A 25,350-nucleotide genomic window follows, 5' to 3' on the forward strand; every position below is an offset into this window, starting at 1 on the left:
TGTAATATTTGAAAGAAAACCTGGAAACGAGGATTCTGAGCTCCTTTTGCTGTCACTCAGACACGAAAAAAGATGAAGTGATCGTAAGTAATCGCAAACGCCTCCCTTTCTCATGCAGAGCCAGGGCGTGGCACAGCAGATATCACTGCTGTGTGTGGCTGGACAATCAGTTCCAGGGAATGCTGAGCTGGATACTGTGGGAAATTGTATAACTGAATTTATCTGTATATGCTAATAGTTCTATTACCTTATTGAGTGAGAGTTGGTGATTTTAGTTTTAGTTTACACTAAGTAAGATACAGGATTAACTATATGCTTTTTAAAAGAAAGATTCCCAAAACATTTACCAGGCAAAAGAAAAAAAAATTAAAGTTGTGTTGAAAAATACAGTCAGCCTTCCTTAGCTGTGGGTTCCACCTTTGTTGGATTCAACCAACCATAGATTGAAAATATCTGGGGAAAAGTTGTGTTTGTACCGAACATGTACAGACTCTTTCTTGTCATCATTCCCTAAATGATACAGCAAAACAACTACTCACACAGCATTTATGTTGTATTACCACAAGTAATCTAGAGATGATTTAAAGTACATGGGAAGATATGAGGAGGTTATATGAACCCACTACACCATTTTATATAAGGGACATGAGCATCCTCAGATGCTGGTATCTGCAGGGGTCCTGGAATCAATGTCCTGTGGATGCCAAGTGACAACAGTAGAAGGAAGAAGTTAAGCATATCTCAGCCTCAGGTTGTAAGTTCTGACGCTGTGTTAATTGAAGATAAGGTTTATCAGTTCTGTCAAAGTCGCAAATTACAGGGACCAACTTCCATACAAGGAGTGGTTTTAAATGGATTGAGTGCTGCAAACTCTACAAAGTGATTTTCTAGCTCAAGCTTAGAGTTATCCACCATCTTTAATCCTGGATGGAAGTCGAACAGTGTACTTAATAGGAGTAATGAAAAGAGGTTCCAGGAAAACAGAAGGATGAATGACAAGTTCATAAGACATGAAGACTAGAACTTCCTTGGGTACCCCTGGTGCCCTGTGGAGCTGGCACGACCTAGATTTGAAATGTGGGCATTCTCTCTGTTCTTTTGCCTTTTTTAGTCCTGGGTATTCCTACGCAACACCCCAACATTGCTTCTCTAGTTCAGAGCCCAAGATGCTCTTAGTATTGTGTTTTCAACATTTAAATTCTTTTACCAAAATTTCTTAGAAATTTGGGAAATAGCTTAATTTCTGGAAACGTGACGAAAGGGGTCGGGTTAAGATTGCTTTTTGGTATCTGACTCTCTGAGCCTCCCTTCCTCGCTCTGTCCCCTGTGTCTTCTGTCTGCTCTTTCTCTTTTTTCCCACTCTCCCTCCCACATTGTTCTAGGCTTGCCCTATTTTCAGGGACAGGGAGGATAGAAGGCAGAAGTAGACCTGAACCCTGGCCTGAAGAAAATGCAGAGGAGAGGGGGGTTGCTTTGGTCAGTGGTCTGAAGAGGTGTGGAGTGGGGAAGGGCATTTGAATCAAACCTTGAAGGATGGTGGCAGAAGGACGAGGAAGGGACAACTAGGCTGCCGGGTGGTGGGAGGAAGCGACAGTGTGAGCAGTCACAAAGGAGGGACGTCAGGTTGGCTAATGTGGTACCCGAAGAGAAGAGCGGAATGGGGAATAGCATGCCGTGGGGCCTTGAGTGGCAAGTCAGCGGGTGGAGTGACTGTATTTGGTGCTCCAGCCTCAGCCACTTGCCTCATCAGGTATTTTGGTATTAGCCAAAATCTCTCAACAGATCGTAGCGCAGGCTTTGGGTCCTGTGTTTGCTGCTTGAGAAACTCTTAAGCTTTCAGTGGAAGATGGAGGGACTACCAACCTGCTGTGTGCACTGGTCTCATCATTCACCCGAACAGTCTTTAAAAAAATGAATGAAACCCTTCACTTACACAGAGCTGGAATGTTGTTTTGGAAAGAAAAACTTGCGCTATCCTGAACCTGTTTGGTCTAGTCTGCGTTTGTTTTATAAATAATACTTTCCAAAGAAACTGTCTCTGGCTTACAGGGAGCCTGGGGAGGCCTCATAGGGATTTGGAACCCCAGGAGGTAACTGAGGATGGGATCAGAAAGGTTTCTGGAGGTAAGACTGCCACACAAGCTCCTTCCACACCAGGCCAGGGGGAGGGAATCCTTCTTTAGAATAAGGTGAGTGAGTGTGTGTGTGTTTATGGGAATAGCACACTGGCCAACTCTGGGCTTCATATTGATTTAAGAAAGACAAGCAAGAGGTCTAGGTTCATTGAGTTTTGAAACTTTGAAACTGAGGTGTCTTTTATTCTATTGCTACATCCACAAACTATGACAATTTATTTTTAGGCTGTGTCTCTGTCATCCCATAAGTCTGCAGGGGAGAGAGGAGAGCCATATTGGGGTCCTCATGTGGGAAGGGAGGTGGGCAAAAAATAGAAATTAGAAAATAGGTATTAATTTCCTTGCTGCCCTTGGCTTTTCTTCTTTTACTCCTTCTTAACCCACAACCCTATGGAAAAATGACTTGAAATGACTTAATTTGAGAGAAAACCTTAACATCTTCCAGAAACATCAAGCCTTATCTTGTCTCCCTGCTCCTTCCCCTGGGAATTCCAGCTATTCTTGACTAAGCCTGACTTGGATATTCACAGAGGGATTCCCTGAATATAGGCTCCCAAATCAGGAAGGAGTGCTGACTTTCATCATGCAAGGGCTTGGGGGAGCCCCTAGTTTTGTTTTGGAAAAAAAAGCCTCATAATTTTATATCTGCTCTCTCAACCAACACCCCTGGACTAGCCTCATCTTCTGCAGGCCACAAGAAATCAGTGTGTTCTGGATTTCCTTGAAATGGAAACCTTGGTAAATAGGATACAAGATGGACTCGATGAATTTGATTCAGTCGATAGCCTGTGAGAGTATAGCAAACAGAGTTGTCCCAGAAGGTCAATGATAAGATGAGAATGAGGACTGGGTTTTTGGTATTTGTCTTTATTACTTTGACTTATGTAAATAGTCCTATCTATTCATTTGCCCATCAGTAGAGACATAATTTTTTACTGATGCATTATAATTAGACATAATAGTGGGATTCATTGTTATGCAGTCATACGTGCACACAACGTAATTTAGTCGATTGCATTCCCAATTCTTCTTTTTCTCTGCCTTTCTCCACTTCACTGGTCTCTGTTCTATTTGCATGGGAGCCTCTCCTCTTTTTTTCCTTTTTCCTCCCTAAGCTTCCAGATATGAGGGAAAACAGAATGATGGTTGGCTCGCAGGCGTGGTTTTGTAAGCTATGAAGGCAGGCGTGGTTTAAAGTGACTGAGGTTCTTAGCTCAGCTCCTTTGGAGTGTGGATCACAATCTCAAAGACCTCAAAGAGCAGCTGAGGTGGGCTGAGGTCACATGGAAGGCAGCAGTGGGGCCTGCAGCCTATGGGGCATCCTTACGCAGCCCTAGCTCACTCTGCCGTGCATAAGCTGACTAGTGTGGCATATCTTCCAATTTTTCTAGAAATCACTCAAAATCTGGGTTTCCATGTAAAGTTTTCTGATTGTCAAATGTTGACAAGAAATTCATTTAAAATACGTGAACCACATACATCTGCATCTGCTTTTACTACGCAGGCGCCTCTGGTTTAGAAACTAGTGAAGGCTTTCAGGCATCATTGTCCTTGAAATTGAACTCTCAACACCTCAAGTCATTCACCTTCTTGCCTTCTTTCTCAATCAGTTGTACTCACCTGAGTTTTTTAAAAAACCTATACGTGTGCCCAAACCTTCAGCCCATACTGATCCTCTTTGGGAGAGGAAACTTGACATGTGCCTGTTTTGTTAAATTATTTTTTATTGTGGTAAAATATCCATAACATAAAACTTACCATCATAGTCATTTTTCAAAGGTGTTAGGAAGATGTCTCTTGTACCACCATCAACATCACCTTCTAAAACTCTTCTCATCTGGCAACACTGGAAGTCTATAACCATTCAACAACTCTCCATCTCTCCCCCCAGCTCCTGGAAACCCCATTTCTATGTTCTGTCCATATGATTTTGACTACTACAGGCCCCTCACAGAAGTAGAATCACACAGTATTTGTCCCTTTGTGACTGCTCTATCTCACTTAGCAGAATGTCCTCAAGGTTCACCCAAGTTTTAGCATGTGACAGAATCTCCCTCCTTCTCAAGGCTTGAAGGCACCACACTGAATTTATCTATTCATCTCCCGACAGACATCGGGTGTCATCTTTTGGCTATGGTGAACAGTGTCACCATGGACATGACTGAACATTTCTGTTCAAGTTCCTGCCTTTGATTCTGCACATGCCTGTTTTTAAGGCTCTGCTGGAGATTCAGATGAGCACCCTTTCAGAACCACTGTCTCACCTGGCAGTAGCAGGTGCCACACCTGTTGTGTATTTCAGTTTCAGCCACATCATTCGCTCTATTACATCACCTAATTGTTATAGTCAACATCTAGTGCAGTTCTTGATTCTAGTTGGCCTAGCAGAAGAAGAATTAATGGAGGGAGTTGGTTAACTCATCAAATTGACGCGATGCTGAGGAAGTAGGCGGAGGGGGAACCAGCACAAGCAAGATCTTACCACAGAGCAGTCTACTTTAGATGCCACCAATGTCACCATGGCCACAGGATAGTTGCTGCAGCCCTGACTGCATTCCACCACTACTACACTTTGGCTCAGACAATTTCTACCACCCCTGGTGAATACCCACCTCCACACCACAGATGCTTTTGTCATTGTAAATACTTGCTAACCAGTTCCCTGTCTGTCTTATGCCTGAGATGCAATGTCCTGACCTGAGGCTCCAACTGGCCTTCCTTGGACCATAAGCCCAACCCCACCACCTCATCAGTGCTGTGCTAGAGCTACCTGGACAAGCTCACAAGAGTCCTAGCTTGTGTATCTTCCCAAGTCCAGGTTCAGGGACATCACATTGGCAGCTTGGAATTGGCCATGGTGGTAGAATTTATACAACAGAAAATGAGCAAAAATGACAAATTGGGGCTTTGTCTTTTTCTCGGAGAGCCATTTTGCCAGCACACTACTTGCTCATGTCACAGACAGACAGCCAAAGTGACAGGGGTCAACGATTGCAAGGAAATAATAAATCATCTCTGCAAATCAGATTACAGAACAGAGTCCAAGGAAGGAAGCAAAAAATGAATAAAGAGGTAGAGAAAAAGGAAGAGGGAGAGAGAAATAGGGGGAAAGTTTGGAGAGAGAGAGGGAGAGAGAGAGAGAGGAGGGAGCACGCACAGAAACCTAGGTGTATTTCTGCATGTGTACAGACAGCTTAGGGCCATGCCTTCCAATGGAAACATAATTCAAGCAACATGTAACTTAACCATTTTCTGATAGTAATATTAAAAAATTAAAAGAACTAGGTAAAATTTTTAATTACATATTTTACTTAACCAATATGTCTCAAATGTTATCATTTTAGTACATAATCAACACAAAAAATCAGAAATCCTTCAGTTGTATAAAAGTGAGTTATGTCTGCCAATCTGTGGTGGTTGGTATGGTAGTGGCGGGGTCACTTGGTACCGATCCTGCTTTATGAATGAATTATAGATGCTTCTAAGGTGTCAAACATAAGCTTGCAAGTATGGACTGAGGCAAGGGGGGAGAGGAGACAGGACAACTCTGTCTCACAAGGGAGTGAAGAAGTCTAAAAGTGACTCACAGACTGCCAGATTCGTCCTCCCTATTCTACAGAAAGCATCTCTATAATTTATACCTACCAAGCGAACATGGCAGTCCTACTTAAGGACCCTTATAGCAAAGGTGCCTGTATTACAGTTGTCCCTTGGTACCCATGGGACATTGGTTCTACAAGCCCAGTACACACAGAATCCAAGTATGCTTAAGACCCTTAAATAGAATGGCATGGTATTTGCATAAAATCTCTACACATCCTTTCATATACTTTAAATCATCTCTAGATTACATATAATATCCAACACAATGTAAATCATTGTTTTATTGTATTTTTCAGGGAATAACGCAAGAAAAGTCTATAAATGTTCAGTATAGATGCAATTCCACCCCTCTCTACCCAAATTGTTTTCAATCCCTGGTTGGTAGGCACCTGCAGGTGGAGAGGGCAGGAGTGTCCACTTACAAGGGCAGTTTGACAACAGCTTTCAACGTTTTTGATGTACAAACTCTAGGAACAATCTTAGGAAAGTCCTATGCAACTGCTAAGCTGTATGAGCAAAGGTGTTATTTCAAATATTGAAAACAACAAAAATGTTCAACCCCGAGGATCTGGTGCTCTGAGCTAGAGTGTGCCTATTCTGTGGAGCACCCAGAAGTCATCCCAAAGTGGGATCTATTTCTAATTGACATGGAAGGAAAGTCACAGTCTATGCAGAAACACAGAAAAAAAAAAATGCAATCAATCTATATGATAGCAGAAAGTATAAAAAAATTGTTTTTGGTATAGGCATTGGAAGAGCATTTGGAAAAATTCAGTCAGGTTATCTGTGGATGTGGGACTATAATAGGAAGCTTTAGGAAGGGAGTTTTATTTTATATACATTGATAATATGAAATTTTGCAATGGTCTTGGATGGTTTCTGTAATTATAAAAAAATATAAAATAACAAATAGACCCACTAACATTTCAAAAGAAAACTACCCCATGCTATTGAGGCTACAAGGAGACACCTTTTCAGGTCCTACCTGTGGGAGTGCACTTTGACACTGCCATTTTGAGGGACCTACTTGGTGACACACAATCAAAGCCTTATCGATCTGTGTCAATGGAATGATGTACCTCTAGAAATGTATTTAGTGTAAACCAATCAAGGGCATGTAGATGTGTGTGCAGGAATGTTTGTTAATGTGTGAGGTATGCTAAACTGTTGAGGGGGCAATAAAATGACCATTTACAGGGAGTTGCTGAATAAATCACAGGATGGCAACAGTGGAATCCCAGATTACAATGGTGACAATGGAGTGTAGTTGGCCTCAAAAGCTGTCATGGTGCATTTTTAAACAAATAAGATATGTCACAAGACAGGTTGTATAGTTTAATTCTAATGTGTCACATAAAGAGTTGTCCCTTGGTGTCTACCAGGGACTGCTTCCAGGACTCTCCCTCAGATCCCCAAATCCTCGGATGCTCCAGTCCCTTATATAAAATGGCATAGTATTTGCATTGAACCTATTTACGTCTTCTTATACCCTAAGTCATCTCTGGATTACTTGTAATACCTAGCACAATGTAAATGCTATGGAAATAGCTGTTAAATTGCATTGTTTAGAGAATAATGACAGGAAAAAAACCTGTGCATATTCAATACAGATGCATTTTTTAATACTTTAAAATCTGTGATTTGTTGACTCCAGAGGTGTAGAGTCCATGGATACAGAGGGCCAACTGTATTTGACTCTATCTGTACATATGAGGAGAAGAAAATCTACAGTATACATCAGGGTGCTGTTAACAGCAGTCTTCTTGAGCAGCAAGATTATAGACAAATGTTGTTTTCTTGTGTGTACTTTTTGAAATGGTTTCATTTATTTATAGTGAGTTCCTATAATCTTTTTATTCTTTCAAAAAATAATAAAGATGTCTCTTTAACAATTGCGGCTGTCAGGTACAGTTGTGTGCACCCGTGGTTCCTGCTGCTCAGGAGACAGAGGCAAGAGCATGGTTTGAGCCCAGGAGTTTGGAACCAGCTTGGGTGACATAGCGAGATCTCATCTCAAACCAAAACTAAACCAAACAAGACCAAAAATTGCTGAAGAAACCAAATGCAGAGCCTCCTTTTCTGTTTCCCTCAGTAACAGTTCCAAATTAGAAATATTAAACCAGTCATCCTGGTACCCTACCTTGGAAAGCCATTCATGATGCTGGGGTGGCAGAACAAGGATGAGTGACTGTCAACTTTGTGTCCAGGGTTAATGCTTTTTAATTGTTGGGAATTACAAGTCATTTGATTTACAATGGCCAAGGATTATGAACACATTCTCATAAGGGGTTCTTTAAAAATTCTAGTTTCATCTTTTCAGTTTATTTTTTGGTACGTAAATAATTAAAATATATCATAATGCAATCAAATTGTGAAGCAAATGTAAAGGGTGACAATTCACAGAAAGGGGTAACTGCTGAATCTTGAGAGAAGAAAACAAATCAAAAGCTGTCTTTGAACCTATTTAAGAATCCACACAAGATGCTTCCAAGCTCATGAACTGTATCAGTTTCACTGACAATCTGTACTCAAAAGACAAAACCAAACTAGTACTTACAATGGCATTTTAGGGGGATGAAATTTAGTTAGTTTTATATGTAGTGAGGAAATGAAGATGTCAAATAAAAATGAACTATAGTTCAAAATTGAAGTCATGGGGTTTAATGATTAAATAAATAATGTCAATCTTCAAGAGAAGATAATTTTAGAGAGTTTTATCTGCTCCTATGCGTGCTGTACACACATACCTCTTTATTTATGAATTCCTGTGTATATATTTGTATATTAAATACACACACACACACACACACACACACCCGGAAGTTAGCAATGAAAATCTTGACAATGTTCTATTATTTGAGGAAATGGGAAAACTGATGTTTTGATAGCTGATGCATCTGTATACTGTATACATCAGTTACCAAAACATCAGTTTTCCCATCTCCTTAAATAATGAGGTCACCACTTCTACAGATCACTGCTTCTACATAGCTGGATCTAAATAAATAAAGGGTGAGTGAATAACTGGAAAGTAATCCTTTTATGATGTCACATTAAGATCATTCAGTCCTATTTACATGCTACAACTTTAGGCTTTGCAATGATTAAAAGAAAAAAAAAAAAAAGAATTATTTTAAATAAGTCCTTTCCGCAACTCAATAAGAATACCCTTCCTCGTGTCTCTCTATAATATACCCTTTCCTCAACTCTCAGAAAGGGGCACAGAGAAGTTTTGGCCTGACTTATTGACAAGGAAGCTTCTCAAATTTTACACAAGTTTTGACTGTTGGTCTAATTTTATTTTTAACTGAAAAAAAATATGAACTTAAACTTTTTTGGGGGGTGTGGCAGAAAATGATTCTCATGAAAGAGGGTATCCCATTACGAACTGTTCCTGTGCATTCAAAGCAGGCACACCTTTTCAAAGCCCAGGGCAAGCATTTTTCAAATGACTGGATGGGTTTTAAGATCTAACCTTTAACACAGTTCAGAAACTTTGAGCAACCACACTGAAGACTGACCTCTGTCCCCTCTCTTGGTGAACCATCTCCCTAGGGTCAAGGTTTAGGTGTTGGGGGCCGCAGAGTGTGAGGATCGGCTGTTAGCCAGAAAACAAAGCCCCTTTATTTACCCAGTTTGGGTGATGGGGGACCCCGTTCCAAGGCTCATTATGCTTAATCTTCAAGGGTCCCTGTGTACAGCCACCTAGGCCCCCATGGACTTGCTGGCTTCCAGGCCCAGGTGATGTGGGGGAACCAGGGCGAAGGGAGTGGGGTGCACAACCAAGGTGAATGCCCTGGTTCTGGCAGAACGAGGTGCACCTCCATTCCTTGGCAGGTTTCGGACACTGAGGCTGTAAATTCTGCCCACGTCCCTGCCCACAGGACGGCGCCTCATTGCAGCCTGCCACCCTCCTTCCCTCTTGTTGGGCTTGGTTCTCCCTGTACTTCTTGGCGACCCTGTAGCCCTTAGCACCGGCCTGGGTCTAAACAACATCCCCCACAAAAGACTCAGTAAAAGTGCCCACCTCCACCACTGTCAGAGCTACTGCTACGGTTGTTTCTATTTTTAGGGAAAAACATCAACCCCACATTCCTGAGGAAACTGCTGCTCAGGTCTCCAAAGTAAATAGCCAAATGGAAGGGGAATCACTCCCTCAACAGAGGCACTGCCACTCCGATGGCCCGGGCTCTGGGGCTGGGGTGACACTTACCTGTGGGCACATGCACGATAATATTGTTTGCAGGAGTAGAACTAGCACGGAATAGAGACCATTTTGCTCCCATTTTACAGATGAGGAAGTCAAGGCTCAAAGAACTCAAGGATCAACCTGTACAAGGGACCAGAGCTCAGAAGGGGGTCAGGGATTTTAAAACAGGCCTCTAGATTCCAGGCAAGGCCCTGCACTAGAACATGGCACCCCTCCTGCTATACCTGGCCATGCTATCCTGCAGTGGGAAGGCAGGGGCTATGTCTGCCACTGTTAGAATTTGCCCAGTGCCTGGCTGTTACTTCTGAGAGCTGCCTTCAGCTTGCCCCACCTGGCCGAAGGTGGGTAGGACTGGGGGATGCTGTGGACTCATGGGTGATGTGACAATGATCCTCCTGAACTGGGGGGGGGGGGGGGACTCACCTTCAGTGACATGTCAACATGCATGGGCGTGGAGATGTCAGCTATGACAGTCCTATCCCCATTAAACGTTGGGTATTCATCACAGATTTTTGCACCATTTGGATTTTTTAAAAATACATGAAAATATGGTTTATTATGAAAATAAGTGGTGTCTCTTTCAGTTTGGGGTCCCCCAAAGTCCTGCTTGCCTAACCCCAGTCCTGGCCTGCCTGCTTCTCAATGCCTGGTTTCTTCCTGAGACCCAACTGGCAAAATGAGGGTTCCCATATTTTAATATGGGAGGCAACTTTAACTAGTCAGAATACTTTTCTGACCCTACCCTGTTGACCAGCTTGAAATGGTCACTTATTTAATGAGTTTGAACCAGAATTTAACTACTATTTAAAACCTGAACGTAATCAGGCCTGATACCTCCCTCTTCCCCCTTCCTTCCTTCCTTCCTTCCTTCCTTCCTTCCTTCCTTCCTTCCTTCCTTCCTTCCTTCCTTCCTTCCTTCGGAGGGAGCTCATGCTGAAACTCACTTTGGGCACCATCCCTTAGGTTTAGATGACCACAGGCACGATTTTGAGACACAGCCGTGGTGATGGTACCTAGTAGGTAGGCACTCAGTGGCTATTGGCCAAAGACATGGCTCTCACTGGCAAAAAGGAGCTGGCCCCAGCCCTGGCCCAGCTCTCCTGGGTTGACTGAGCCCCATTCATCCCCCATGTGCAGATGACTCAGCCAGTGATTTCAGTCACCAGCCTGGTGTTTATGCTATTTGCCACAAACCGTGGATACTGTTTGGAGCTGACACTCCGCTGGTGGAGAATGACATTCAGTCAGCTTGTGGCCTCTGTGGCTGGTGGTTTCTGAAGAACCCATTGTGTGTTGGTCAACCATGAGGAGGGGGTAGGGATCCTGAAACCCTCTCTCTGCTCCCCCAGAGAAGCTTTGGGCTTCACATGGGTTCAGCACCACAGCAGGCCCTGGGAACCCAGGATGGGGCCTTGTGTGGGTCTCCTTCAGAGAAGGCCCTAGAGCCATAGGGCTGGGCTCCATTCAGTGCTGGCAGGAGAAGGGGAGCATAAGACAGCTTGGCTCCTTCTACATGGAGGGCTACTTGGTACCATCAGATGCCACATGTGCCCTATTCATGGATTGCAAAAGAGGGTAAGAATGACAGAGCACACGCGGCTGCTTTCTGAAGCACCCGCCACAGTACACACCATCATGTGGGTAATTTCTAGAATAAACTGTAAGCGCAGCAAGAAGAAAAACACCCCCAGCTGCAACAGACACAGTTCATAGGTGCCTCATTGAATCCCCAACAAAGTGTATCCTATCTCAGCCCCCATCTGAGAGATAAGGAGACTGAGGCTCCAGAGTTTAAGGGGTTGGTCCCAGGTCACAGAGCCAGCAAGTGGAGTAAACGAGACCTAAGTTCAACCAACACAGGGCAATGCACAGTGAGGACAGCAAGCTGGAAGAGGAGCCCCGGAGCAGGGAGGAAGCTGAGGAGAGGACCCTGGTGTCGGAGGGCACTTGGACACAGCAGGATCCTCATGACAGAGAGTTCTTCCTCTGTCTTCCAGGTGGCCCTTCCATGGGGCACAGCTCTCCCCACCCACTCCCCAGGAGAAGCTCATGTTTCAATGCTGACATCTCTTCCTCTGAGCCTCATGTGAAGGCAAAATATAAAAGGCATCTTTAATTCCCCCATAGCCCAAAACCATGGATGCCGCCATCATGGGTGAATTCAAAGGTTGTCTATGAAATGGGGGCCGAAAGGGCCAGTTTTAATTTTTCCCTCCTCTGGTGATTCACACAGTGTGAGAATTGCTGACTGTACCTCCTGACCAGGGCTGTGCTGGACCAGGACTATGACCAGCCAGGACTTCAGGGGGAACATGAAAGTGAAACCACCGGAAGCAAGCCAAGAACCAAACAAAATACTGCCTTTGAGTGGTAATGTGGGTAGAAATCATGTTATCAAATAGGTGTTTTCATTAATGATTCTTCATCTGCTCAACTCAATTTTTAAAGATTTGAATGGAATAGCATTCAGGAATCGCTTCTGGGGAGTGTTTCGCTTTTGCTTTTTACCTGAACAGGTAGTGCTCACCTGAGGATCAGAGGCATGTATGCCTGGAAAGGTGACTGCTGTCCACTCCCACCCCAACTGCAGCCCTAGAACCCCACTACCACACATCCTATGTCCAACTCCACCACACTGGGATATTTTGAAAATAAAAATGTAAAACTGGAACAAGTGAGATACAAAACCAAACTACAAGTGAAATGACCTGAAATAACTACCATGTTAGTGATCTCTGGATAGAGGAGGAATGGAGTGGAGCGTATCTCTTCTGCTGGGTTGAAATCTCTATGTCACCTGGATTAGACATGTTAGGAGCAACAGCAACCGCAGCCAGGGACTGGGGTGGGCACTTCAGGGGGCACATGTCAGGGTTCTAAAACCTTGCCCCAAGAGTTAAGGTCAGGAAGAAAAAGGAGACCTCTCTACATTATGGTATGACAGGGAGGACACCCTTGGGGACGGTCCCTCCACTCCCTGGCTTCTAGACTTCCCTCAATTGATGTTACTATCCTTTGTTTCTACTTCTTCATGAGCCTGTTTTCTCATCTGTAAAGTGGGTATAACACAAGTGTCCACAAAATGAAGTCAAGCATGTGACATGCTCAGAACATTATTGACACTTGAGAAGCTCAAAGTTGTCTGGTGTCAGTACCATTATTTTTGCTACTGGCGGTGCTACTCGACTGTTCTTATTGTGAGAGAATCCTCTTTCCCCCCTGCCTGTCTGTTCCCAGGTAAGCCTGCATTTCTTTCTTTCTGCTTTTAAACCCACAGATTCGTCTTCTCATCCCATCTTGTTATTTTGGAGTCTCCTGGTTGTACAACTTCGGGATTCTCTAAGGAGTTACCCATGTTACCCAGAAGCTTCTGGAACACAATAGCTCTTCTTGGATTCCTGTGCTAGGATCCATGGTGAGTCCGTCCCAGGTCCCATCACCTACCTCTGACCTATGTGCCAGGCATTGGGTCCAGGTACAGGGTCAGGTGTATCTGTCTTCTATGCAAGGGCTCTCTTTAGCCAGTATTCACTGGGTGCAGGAGCCCGTGAGAGACTCACTCCCATCCATGAGAAATTCTGGGTGAAAAGATGCTCACTGTGTTGAGAAAACGGGGCCCACTGGAGTCAGAGCATTTACTGTCTCCATGAAAACGTGGCAAAGCAGCTACAAAGAGAAAGTCCCTGACATGGTGCCTTCTGCTGCCTGCTGCCCTGTCTTGAATCTGTCTGCCTCCTTGCTCTCTGAAAGTTACTAATGATGAACATCTCCATCTGAGGATCTCTCACAGGGTTTACCTCTGTCTCTGCCACTCCCTGTCACTAATCTGGGCCTCCCTTGGGGCTTTGGGTCCAGGGTGCCAGAGAAAGTTGAGCTGATTTTACTGCAGTCTACCTGTGGATGCCACTCACAAGAGCATGAGGGCTGCTGAGAGGCTGGGAAGAGCCAGCGATCAGGGACGTTCCAGGAGTCAAGAATACGCTCAGTCTAGCGGGTGATCTCCTGCCAGGATTCCTGTTTCCTGCAACAGGACAAATCAAGAAGCTGATTTTGCCTCTTCAAAGCAAGTGCTGGTCCCTGGCATTTATGCCTTTGACTTTCTATATGGTCTTGAATGTGAGTCCTGAACTTCTTGGGCCTCACTGCCTTATTCAACAGGGAAGAGGGAATGGATGACTTATAAGTTGTCTTGCCTGTTGGCAATCTGTGGGACTCAGACATATGACTTGGCAACTGTGGCCTTTGTCCTGGGCAGTGGTCCACCTTCTTGTGCTGTCCTGAGGTCACTGGAGGCTGAGGGTGAAGGAACAGTGCATCCCCTTTGCTCTTAACCCAGCCATCTTTCCCTCTGAGTATCATCAGCCTGTTGTGTTTAAGGACTTGGAATAGTTGAGCTGCTTTTCCTGAACTCTCAGCCAGCCTGTCAACACCAGCAGGAGGCAAAAGGGAAAGTTAGTCCCACAGGAGGAAAAAGCATGTGGCTTGGTTCCTGCTGAGGCATTTCACCTTTTATGCTGGGTTTAGTTAAAAATGTCAGACTGGAGCCTGTGTTAACAATTAATTTGCAACGTCTTTATAAATAACTAGACTAGCTTGTGTGTTAGTCTTGAAGAATATCTTGCTACTCTATTTTCACATCTAAATATTTAGTAAAATAAACTAGATTTTGCTTGAAAGCATTTCAAGTAATTTCTTTACAGCTAAATTCTGCTCCGTAAAAGTGAATTCATGGCTTAGGAAAACATGCCATTTTTCAAACTGCTGCTTCATGAGCCTATTTCAGGGAAAGCAGTACTTCTAATGACTAGTAGAGTGTGCAGAAGAGAAAAAGCAGAGGATAAGCAAGAAAATGCCTTTTGAAGGAAATATGCCCTCCTCATTAAAGTACTGTTCACCATGGTAAGACAAAGCAGTCATTCGACAACCCTTCCCAACCATTACCTTGCTCTTGGCACCCTGGTCATGGAACATCCTTGTGTGGCAGAAGGAAGAGCCCCTTTTCTGACTGACTTCCTCTGTCAACAACAGAATGTTCTAGAAGATCTAGCTAGTAGGATGACGCTCTGAGTATTGGCTGCCAACTTGTAGCCAGCCTCACCTGCATACCTGGGCAATCAGCAAAGATGAAAAATTCTTAGAGATGAGCTAACCTGGAAACTCTGTTGTTCATAATTTGAACTTCAGTAATGCGAAATATTTTCCTTGCTTGGGAAGGAGCCTCTTCCTTGAAAGAACTGTTTACCCTCTCAGATATATATTTTTCCAGGTTCTATTTTCATGCTAAATGTAATTAATTTACCTTAGAGGAGAATATCTGTACCTAGACTATCACTATGGGCTAGGTCAATCCCATAGTGCATTTAATCTGTTCTCTGCTTATTGAGTGCTCACCTGGCCTCCAACACATAGACTGAGGTGATGGCTCAGGCTGCTCATTTTCCCTTTAGGTTCTGTTCGCTTTAATTGCTGGGAGTGCACGTTGGTGGTTAGTTGGATGCAGGGAACTCTTTCTGGCAGTGAGGCATGTGTTTCTTCTCCTTTTGTTTTGGAGGTCTCAAGGAGCCTGCCTGAGACCCTCCCTGCCTTCTAGCCCCCTTCAAAGACCAGTTTAAACTTGTTCCTTCTGCATAAAACCCACTCCAGCTAAAATCAAATGAGGTGAACAATTCAGCAAACTCTTGCTGGGGTGAGGCAGCACTGCAGATTTCAATACACAACTCCATGCTCTTCAGCATACATATCTAAGCTTAAACCTTGTGCTTGCAGAATGCACTGCCAAACCCTTGAGAGGTCCAGTTTTGCATTGTTGACACTGTACTGATGCAGGTTTGAGGGCATAAACTCCTTACAAGGAAGTCTGCTACTGTGGTTTGGCACAATGACTAATAAGACCAATAAGATGCTATATGTAGGCAGATCACTTAAATACTTTATGGCACTCACACAGTCCTGGAAATTCTTGCTAAATTCATTCATACTCTGGCAGTTCTGGAAAACATGTCAGGGGTGTGAATTTCTCAGTTAAATGACAAATAACATACAGTGTTAGCTTTCCTATAAGACACAGAGTGCCCGCTTCAAATTATGCACAGAAAAAAGAGGGCGATGACATCTATCACTCTCCACCCCTTTCCTACCCAGCAGTTTTCTGCTATTAGATGTGCTTTTTTTTTTTTTTTTGGAATGATGGTGGTACCTCGGTGCTGGAGTTGGGACTGGAAGGAATAGTCTATTTCTAATTTTTTTAAAAATATATGCTTTTTAAATGGACAATTGATTTGGTTTTGATTTAGTTATTGATTTTTACTTTCCTTCTGTACCTCAAGATGCAAGGTAAACAAGAACAGGCACTGAATCAACTTGTTGTGAAATCAGCTTGTTGTGAAAGCCAGAGGCAGTGTCTGGGAAGAATGAGATACTCTTCCCTGGCACAGGTTCCTGTGCACAGCTACTTTCTCGTGGGTTTTGCTTCCCGTAGGACGTGGACACAGCCAGCATGGTAAGGAGCAATTCCATGGTTCCAGCACCTTCTCCTGTGTGTGTTCCCAAAGTGAACCTGGGTCTTTCCTAAATGTACACAAGTCTTGATAACTCCACAGGGACAAAATTAAGTCACTTCATCTGAGTTTTCTCAGGGTTAAAGGGGATATAGGATTCCTGTGCTGTGTGCCCTACAATAAACATGGGATGGATTTCATTGGGAACTATGAAATGTTTTAATATTGCACACGAACAAGTCCATATCCCAAATTCTTCTCAACACCAGAAATGGAATTTTCCTTTCCTCTTAAGGGAGTTAAATGATGTCCCAAGTCATAATTTCTGAGAAGACAACCCCAATCTTATAAACTGCTGGGGAAGTGGAGAGCTCATAACTGAATGATAATGTTTAAGCTTCTGTCCACTAAGATAGAAAAGGTGGATTTTTGAGAAAGATGCTGAAATTTAAAAAAAAAAATTATGATAAATGTATTGCTTGTTTTTCACTGGAGGAAGCTAATTAAGAGATCTATTCCCAAAATTTGACCAAAAACTAATTTCTGGAATTGCCTGTTTCCCTTCTCTGATCCCATCCACGGACCTACAGTCCTTAAATTTTCCAGTTGATGCCTGAACTTGAACTAGAGTTGCCTGTTCATTTGGATTATTTTACAATTCAGGAAGTCGGGTTTTAGGATGTAGAACCCCAATCATTTAACCACTTAACCTTCATCCCAAGGTTCTGAATCCACCACGGCACAAGGACATTTTTATTAACAAACAAATCGTACAAAAAAAAATGTAAAAATTCGGCTTTCAATGTTTTATTTTGTTGATCCTGTACAGCTCAAGGGAACAAGATTAGAGGTAAAATAAAATGCCTGTTAAATTCGGCTACTACCAACAACTAAAAACTTGCAATTTAAAAATCAACACAAGCTGCCGATAAATCATAAAATAATCCTGGGTAATTGGTTAACGCCTTAACGGATCATGATGGTTGGGTCATCTATGTCATTCTTCAACAGCAAAGCGACGAGAAGCACGACCGGCGAGACGTGCTGGTGGAGGACTCAGGCACGCTGAGGGACTGACGGAGGGACGGCGTAGAAAACACCCGGCCGAGGCAACTCCAGCTGGATCCGCCGAGCAGCGGGCAGCTTGGAGTCCTGGTCCTCCTCCACTTTTAATGAGAACGTTAATTAGCGAGCTTCAGAGAAGGCGACTGCGAAAAGCCTTGTTACCTATTTTAGTAAATCCAGAACACAGATGGCATGAAGGGTGGTGCGTTTTTGCTTTTAAGCAAGTTCAAAGGTTGATTATGCTACCTTTGGGGAAGGGGAGACGAAAGGTGAATCTCGAGTTCTACGCTAAGCAGACCCCAGCATCTAAGAAATACTCCCCGCAACGAAACACCTGCTTATGCCAGTCTCAAAAACTCCCTTCCAAGTCTGGCTACCAAAGCCAACAGACTTCCCACCCCGCACACCCAACAACCCGGGAGCCGTCACCGCCCCCACCCGCGACACCGCGGCGCCAAACGCTGGGCCACTGAGGGTCTGTCCATCTGACGGCCTGCGCCGACTAACGGGTCTTTTTCACCCTCCCGAGGTCCAGTAGCTTCCGTTGACAATCTTGGGCTTGGCTGGAGGGAACAGTGAGCCTGTGGGCTCGACCCGGGATTAGGAAAACAACTTCTCTCCGGGGTCGCGCTGTTCCAAATCAGCCCCTCGGACTGGGAGAGGGCCGCTCCCTGGAGGTCGCATTCTGGGCTGGCCTCTCGCCCAGCCCAGCGTGAGCCGGACACACAGAGCCTCCTCAAATCCACACCAGCCCTGCGAAGCGCACAGCTCTAGGGACAGGGAGAGAGAGAACGCGCTGGGTGGTGGGTGGCACGATCGCTTTCAGCCCTAAACAGCCCAGACATTCCTTGGAACACCCGCCGGGGTTGCTTTAATTTCCTGGGGGAGGAGGGCTGGGAAAGAAGGCGCTGGGCAGTCCCTTCCTCTGGGCCAAAAGGTTCGAAATGCCCTCCTTACTCGGGCCCCCTCTCTCCCTGGACTCAGGAGCGCAGGGGTGCGGGAAAGCTGGACGGCGGGAGGCCGGGCAGAAGTCGCACTTCGCCCAGGGCCCCGGCAGGCCCTTACTTGGAGAACTGAGCCTGCACGGCTGCCAAGCCCAGGCCGGCGGGGACAAGGTGCGGGAACTTGCAAACCGCGCAGGTGCAGAGGCCCGGGGCTGCCGCGCCACCGCCGGGAATCGCGAACTGTCCGCACGGCGGCTCGTCGAGCGCCAGCGACAGGTACTTGGCCGGGCGCAGCGCGTCGGGGGGCCCCACGGCGCCGGGTGCCAGCAGTACTGAGCCCGGCGCAGCAGCGAGCAGGGGCAGGCCAGCTAGCAGCAGACGCGGCACAGCGGGCCCGGCGCCCTCGCCCAGCGCGCGGCGCAGCTCCTGCAGCGAGCTGCCCAGCAGCAGGATGTAGTTGCGGGCGAGCAGCAGAGTAGCGATCTTGGAGAGCTTGCGGCCGGGCGCGCCCTGGCAGTGCGCCGCAGAGTACGGCAGGATGACTTCGCGCAGTGCGTCCATGGCCAGGTTCAGGTCCTGCATGCGCTTCCGCTCGCGGCTGTTGATCTTGCGCCGCAGCTGCTGCTGCTGCTCCTCTTTGGCGTCCGCCCGGGCACTGCCGCCAGCGTGCGCGCCGGACCCCGGTCCGTTGCCTAGCGGCTCCGCTGGCCCCTCTGGCTTCTCGCGCGCAGCCTTGGGGAGGAGGGGTGCCGTCGTGGAGGAGGAGGAAGTGGAGGAGGAAGAGGAGGAGGAAAGCGGCTGCCGGTAGCCCACCAACTCGTACAGGGAGGCCCCGAGCTGCACGTCCCCGGGCCGCTGTGGCCGAAGCATGGTCGCGGGGGCCGCGTTCACGCGCGCCTGGGAGACCGCATAGTACATCTGGGGGGCGATGAGGGCGGCCTAGGGCGCCCTGCAGGAACGCCCCGGGGTGGGCCCGTCGGTAGGCCGCCCCTCCCGGCGGACCTGCGCGCGGGTGGCCGACGGCGGGGCAGCTCTCGGCGCCCGACCCCTTTAAACCCGGCTTGGGAACCTGCGGGACCGCGGTTGGAGGGGCGCAACCAATAGAGGAGCGAGGCCAGGAACAGGCGTATGTTCATTGGCTGCCTGAGCCTAGGCCGGCGCGGAAGTGCCTCTGGCACAGCTCAAGGAGATTATTGTGAACGCCTGGGCTAGAGGCGCAGGACAGGTCCCAGGAGGGGAAGGGGGGACGCCTTTCGGGTGAAGCTCCGCTGTGCAAGGAGTCTGGCATTTGGTTGGGTTAAAACAAGTTTGTCTCCCTCCTGCTCCCAACTGTGTCCACTTTTTTTTCCTTGTTAAACGTGATACATGTCTTCAAGACTGAAACCATATAGCCCTTAAACCCCACCCCGCAACTCCTGGGGGTCACCATCCTGTGCTCTGTCGCCATGAATTTGTTCTGCTCTAGGAAGGTTCTGAAGGTAGAATCATACAGTATTCATCTTTTAGTGACTGTCTTATTTCACTTAGCCTGTCTTCAAGCTCGATTCAGGTAGCATGTATTTGAATTTCCCTCCTTCTTAAGGCTGAATAATATATTCTGTTTTCTGTGTCTACTACCTTTGGTTTATCTGTTCACCCAAGGATGGATGGACACTTGGTGGCTTCCACCTTTCAGCCCTTGTGAATCAATCTCTCTCTCTCTCTCTCTCTCTCTCTCTCTCTCTCTCAGAAAACAAACAAACAAACAAACAAACAACAAAAAAACAACAACATGATTTCCTGCCAGGTTTAGAGATCAAATTTTCTGGGGTATTAGGTTGGTTGCTCCCCAAACTCCCACCCCCCCATCCCTTCCATTAAGTCTTTTGGGATGAAGGAACCTTTGTGGTTGGGTTTCTCTCAAAAAGGATGTGTGTTCATTTTATCAGTGACTTGCCTCTTAAGCAAAACTCACTCAGAAGGTGGTTTCTTATCAGAAACAAAACAAAACATGCACACGCTCTTATCTGTTGAGGGTGGAGCTGAATCTTTCTCTTCCCCAAATAAAGTAGTATCAGTTGGTGACTATGGATAAGTTCTCTTCTGCCAACACCAATACATGCTACTGCAGCTCATCCTCAGAGCATGACAAAACATCCTGGGGAAAAGGGTTTTGGTATCTAAACCTCTACCATCCACTATGGTAGCCACTAACCACAAGTGGCTGTTTAAATATAAATTAATTAAAATACAATTAAGGTAAAAATTTAGAATTCCAGTTGCACTAGCATTTCTTCTAATGCATAGTGGTGACAGGTAGCTAATTATTATCCACTACATAGCACAGATATAGAGCATTTCCATAATGACACAAAGTTCTACCAGATGGTGCCAATCTAAACAGAAATAAATGAGCCTCCTGTGTTTTGGTGATCTTTGGTGTAAGAAGGAGGATACTGTGGTAGGGCCTGTTCATGTGGGAACCCATCTCTGCTCTAGGAGTCTATTGGCAACGCTTGCTGGTTTCCAGGGCTTCATTGTCTCATCTTCTTCCACCAGTACTTCTCCCCTGGGCTCACTCTGGTCTCTGTTTCCATCCTCCAGCTGCACCTGTAACATTGGCCATGCTTCAGGTTCAGATCCAACACTATTTTCTTCTTAGCCTTGGTGATCCCATCCTCCTCCTCTCGTTATGCGTGGCAAATCATTGATAATGCTTCTCCTGGATCGTCTTACACAATTATCATCTCAGCATTCAGCTGGCATTGTGTTGAGGCGGGGACCACCTGTTTATTTCTGCATCCTCCCAAAGCTCAGCACGGTGGTTTGCATCACCCATGTGCCCAGCAGGTATCTAAGAATGGGTCTGAAATCAAGGTTAGCTCACAGGACCGGACCATCCCTTGAAATGTGCAAACTCCCGCCAGTGCTTTCATCGGAGAGTTTCCTGTCAGTTTTGTAGAGAGGGAAGGAAACTGGTAAGCTCCTCAGACTCCCACAGGGGTCTGGCTTGACATGGTGATGGGGCTTCTGTGTTACTCAACTCTGCATTGCTGTGACCAAAATTCCTGACAAGAACAACTTAAAGGATGGAAAGTTTATTTTGGTTCTTGGTTTTAGAGGTTCAGTTCATGGTCAGCTGGGTCCATTGCCCTGACCCAAGGTGAGACAGAACATCATGCGGGAAGGGTGTGATGGAGGAGCACTGCTCCATTCATGGCAGCCAAGGGACAAAGAGAGGAAAGGGGGAACAGGTTGCAGGGAAGATAAATCCTTCCAGGGCACCTCTTCGGTGACCCCCTCCACTCCAGCCACCCCCTACCTACCTGTGGTTTCCACCCAGTTCATTCGAACTCGGGGGGGGCTGATTAGGTTACAGCTCTTACAATCCAATCAGTCACCTCCAAACACAGGAGCTTTGGGGAGACACCTCATATCCACCCATAGCAGCCTTGCTTAACGAGAGTGAAGAAGGTTGGCAGGAAGGGCTGAGCCCCCAAATAGGACCAGACCGGGCCATTCGATACCTCACTGATCATGCCACCTCTTGTTAAAGCAGTTTGTTTTCAGTGCAATTTTATAGACACATTTTCATTTGGTTCTCATGAGAATCCGTACTTGGACATTTCCCCTGCTCTCCCACCCCCATTGCTAAGGACGGAACTCAGGGTCTTGCATGCGCTAGGCAGGTGCTCTGCCACTGAGCTAAATCCCCCAGTCCCAGTTTGGCTCTTTGATCCCTGCTATGTGTAGTGATTCTGAGGTTCCCCGGGGTGGAAGATTTCGTGTGCCTTCATACAGAAGAAGAGCTGGCCCATTAGCACCTGGCTCCTGAATTCCTTCTAGTTGGACCAGGTGAGGGTCTTGATGGGGAACGTAGGAGCCTGGGTGAAAGAATGTAGGTGCCAACCTAGGCCCAGCCGGTACTGACAAACCGATGGGTCCCAGCCATGATCCTGAAGATCCAGTCCCCAGAACTGACCCTTGCTCTCAGGATTCCTCTGTCCCATAGCTGAGGCGCTAGGCTGAGGCAGAACCCACCAACCTTTCCCTCTGGCTTCTTCCTCTGTCCACGCCCTAGGCAGGTTTTATCCTCCTGCCAGGAAGAGAAAGTGGAGGAGGAAGACAGAATCTAGAGCCGGAGTCAGAAGCACCTGGGCTGCACCCTCAGCATCTTCCACCCATAGGCAGGCTCACCCAGGAATCAAGGAGATGGAAAAGCACCTCTCTCTCCAAGAAGCCCCTTTATTGTGGGTATCCTTAAGGGTCCTTTTTAGACCGTGGCCTGATCTAGTCTTTCTCTTGGAGAAGGAGAACCCGCCCCCACACCTTCCACCAAGGATGCTGTCAGGTGGACATACTGGTCATCGTGCATGTAAATGTTGCAGTGGGCCCCAGGAAAAAGTTCTGGGTGGCCGTGAGGACCCAGCCTGGGCACAGGATTTGGCATTCATTGGAGCTGGTGACTTGGATGGCCCCTTGAGCTGGGCCGGAGCTCCAGTGGCATGCAAAGCGTGACAGCTGGCAAGGGCCAGTGAGCCATTGTGGCCGCTGGCAGGGACCCCATGGGCAGTCTCGAGGGGAGGCAGCTGCTGCGGCCTCCCACATTCAGGACATACTTGGGGAGCACTTGCATTGGCCATAACAACCGCTCTTGTGTCTGCCTAAAGGGGCTGTGCGTGTGCGTTGCTGCCGGTTTCCACCCGCCGAGGTGTGTGGCAGACTTCCTTTGCTTCACATAGAAACCCAGAGGCTCCCTGCCGCCCATGTCTGCCCTGGCTTTTGTCAGGAGGCTGGAATCCGGGATGTGCAAGTGCACCCTGGCTGAAGTAGAGCCCATCTCTCTCTAAACATAAGGGTAGACTGTGCCACTACAAAGCTGGCCACCTCTCAGCGACTCTGTTATCACTTAAGACTTTTTCTCTCCAAGAAAGTCAGTTAAGTATGGGAGGTTGTCTTTGCTAAAAAATGCTGTGTAAACTGGCTGGAGCGGAGACCTAGGACATAACAATGAAGTTTGCTTTCTTAAGTGCTACTTTCTTCTAGAGAAGGTCAAAATTCAGGAGACATTGAAATTCACACCATTGCTATGAGAAGGGGTGGCCATAATTCAATGTCTGCCCTACATCAATATCTGCCATACCACATGAATATAACCCTGCCTGGAATATAAGTGGCAGGGAGGAGCTGCAGAGAGGGGACCTTAGCTTCTTTTTGGGTTTCTCTTTTCTGGGGAGAGGAGAGTGATAATAGAAAAAGTGGGAAGAAAAGATGGATTCATCTGGTAATTCTTGGATAGAGAAGAGCTCCTTGGAGAAGCCTGGTCCCTTCTCACCTGGGGCCAATCCCACCAGAATGTAAGTCACCCTTAGAAAAAGTTCAGGTTGAATTAAGATTCCAGGTGGGAAAATGTGAAAGTATATGAGTTATATTAGTTTTCAAAAGAGTACAAGTTCATCAAATTGTTAAAACTGATACAATGTTTATAATTCCTTTCATTGTTGTTTCAAAGTTTTATAATTGTCACAGTTATCTTTATTTGCAGCTTGGAAGGATACTGTGTTTTCTGATGGTAACACTAACATGTTTTGCAAATATTATGGGAAGGGTTATTGTATTTTTAATGCATATCATTTGGACCTGATTTTAATATACTATAATACCTAAGATATTTTCTGAGTCCAAATTAGTCCTGTGATGTGTGTGTGTATGTGTGTGTGTGTAAGACAGAGAGAATTGAAGGAAAGAAAACTAGGAAAAGAAATCAGAAGGCATCTATGTATTGGGGAGTTCCTTTTAATGACAAAATCTTGACTTAGCTATTGGCGATACAACTCAAACAGACGGGCACATGACCCACCTCTTTCAAACTCAGGGTGACCTAACAGAAGTAAGAGATTTTCATTGCTTCTGTGAACACCACACACTGAAATTCTACATGGTACAAGGACTCTATAGAAATGCATTTTAATACCTCTCATGGTATATCTGAATATGACTTTTTTAAAAGAACTGCAAGTCATCACTATGACATCATTATAAAGGGCAAAGTATATCTTTTTGTTTTAAAGATGATCAGAGCTGATTTTTGCCAGGTTGAAACTTCAGGCAGATTGGTGGAAGTTTAGGCAAAGAAATGGGATGTAACTAAGAGGTGCTCTGAGCAAGTGTTGTTGCACTAACTGTGAATTAAGATTTGAGTATTAGCGCTTGAGACTGAGTGTCTGAAGGGTTGGTTTGGGGCAGAACAAAAATATTCTCTGAGCCTTCCTGATGTTTGCAGCTGAAGCCAAATGTTCCAAAGGCTTACACTGATACAATAAAAAGAGACAATTTGCTTGGAAGGCTGTGGCTAATTTATAACACAATGTCCAATGTCATGGTTAGTTTTGTTGCAAAAATTTGGCAGTTTAACCCAGAGTCTCAGGCAGCCTGAAAAGATGCGAGCGATTCTGGCCGCAGCATCTCCCGCTTGCTGGATGCTCCAAATGGTTCAAACAAGCCCTTTCATAGAGACGCGGGGCCAAGTGTGCTCAAAGGAATGAGGGGAAACAAAGGTGGCTCTGAAGTCATTTCCCCGCACTGGGTCCAGCCATCCGGTTTCACTCTTTCCCCATTGAACAGGCAGAATGCAACAGGAAGAGCCCGCATGAAAGAGAACAAACAGGCCGATGTGTTTGGGGAGAGAATGGAGAGAGGCCGGGGCACTGAGCTGCTAAACTTTCATTCTAGGTTTTCAGAAAGGAGTGAATGATGAATTATAGAAACCTGAAAGGTAATAAAATATGGGTCACTGAAGCGCTGAGGCCAAGTTGCTAAAACACCTGCAGAGGCAGAAGGTTCTGGAAGTCAGCACAGCCCCGCAGTTGCCTGGGCAAAACACCCTGCCTGAGGCACAGAAGGGGACTGTTCACAAG

General features: G+C 46.0%; 1 protein-coding gene across 1 annotated transcript; it reads right to left on the minus strand.

Moving 5' to 3' along the window:
- Positions 1-17,236: 17,236 nt before the first annotated feature.
- OLIG1 (oligodendrocyte transcription factor 1) lies at positions 17,237-19,484 on the minus strand. The gene has a single exon (XM_079155710.1). The coding sequence runs from the start codon at positions 19,370-19,372 to the stop codon at positions 18,572-18,574; it is 801 nt and encodes a 266-aa protein (XP_079011836.1). The 5' UTR covers positions 19,373-19,484; the 3' UTR covers positions 17,237-18,571.
- Between the last annotated feature and the right edge of the window lie 5,866 nt (positions 19,485-25,350).

Source organism: Sciurus vulgaris (assembly GCF_902686455.1).
Source record: "Sciurus vulgaris genome assembly, chromosome: 10".
Classification (NCBI taxonomy): domain Eukaryota; kingdom Metazoa; phylum Chordata; class Mammalia; order Rodentia; family Sciuridae; genus Sciurus; species Sciurus vulgaris.

What these genes read in the sequence shown, in the direction of transcription:
- OLIG1 (XM_079155710.1), bottom strand. Translation starts at nt 19,372, where the DNA reads ATGTACTATGCGGTCTCCCAGGCGCGCGTGAACGCGGCCCCCGCGACC.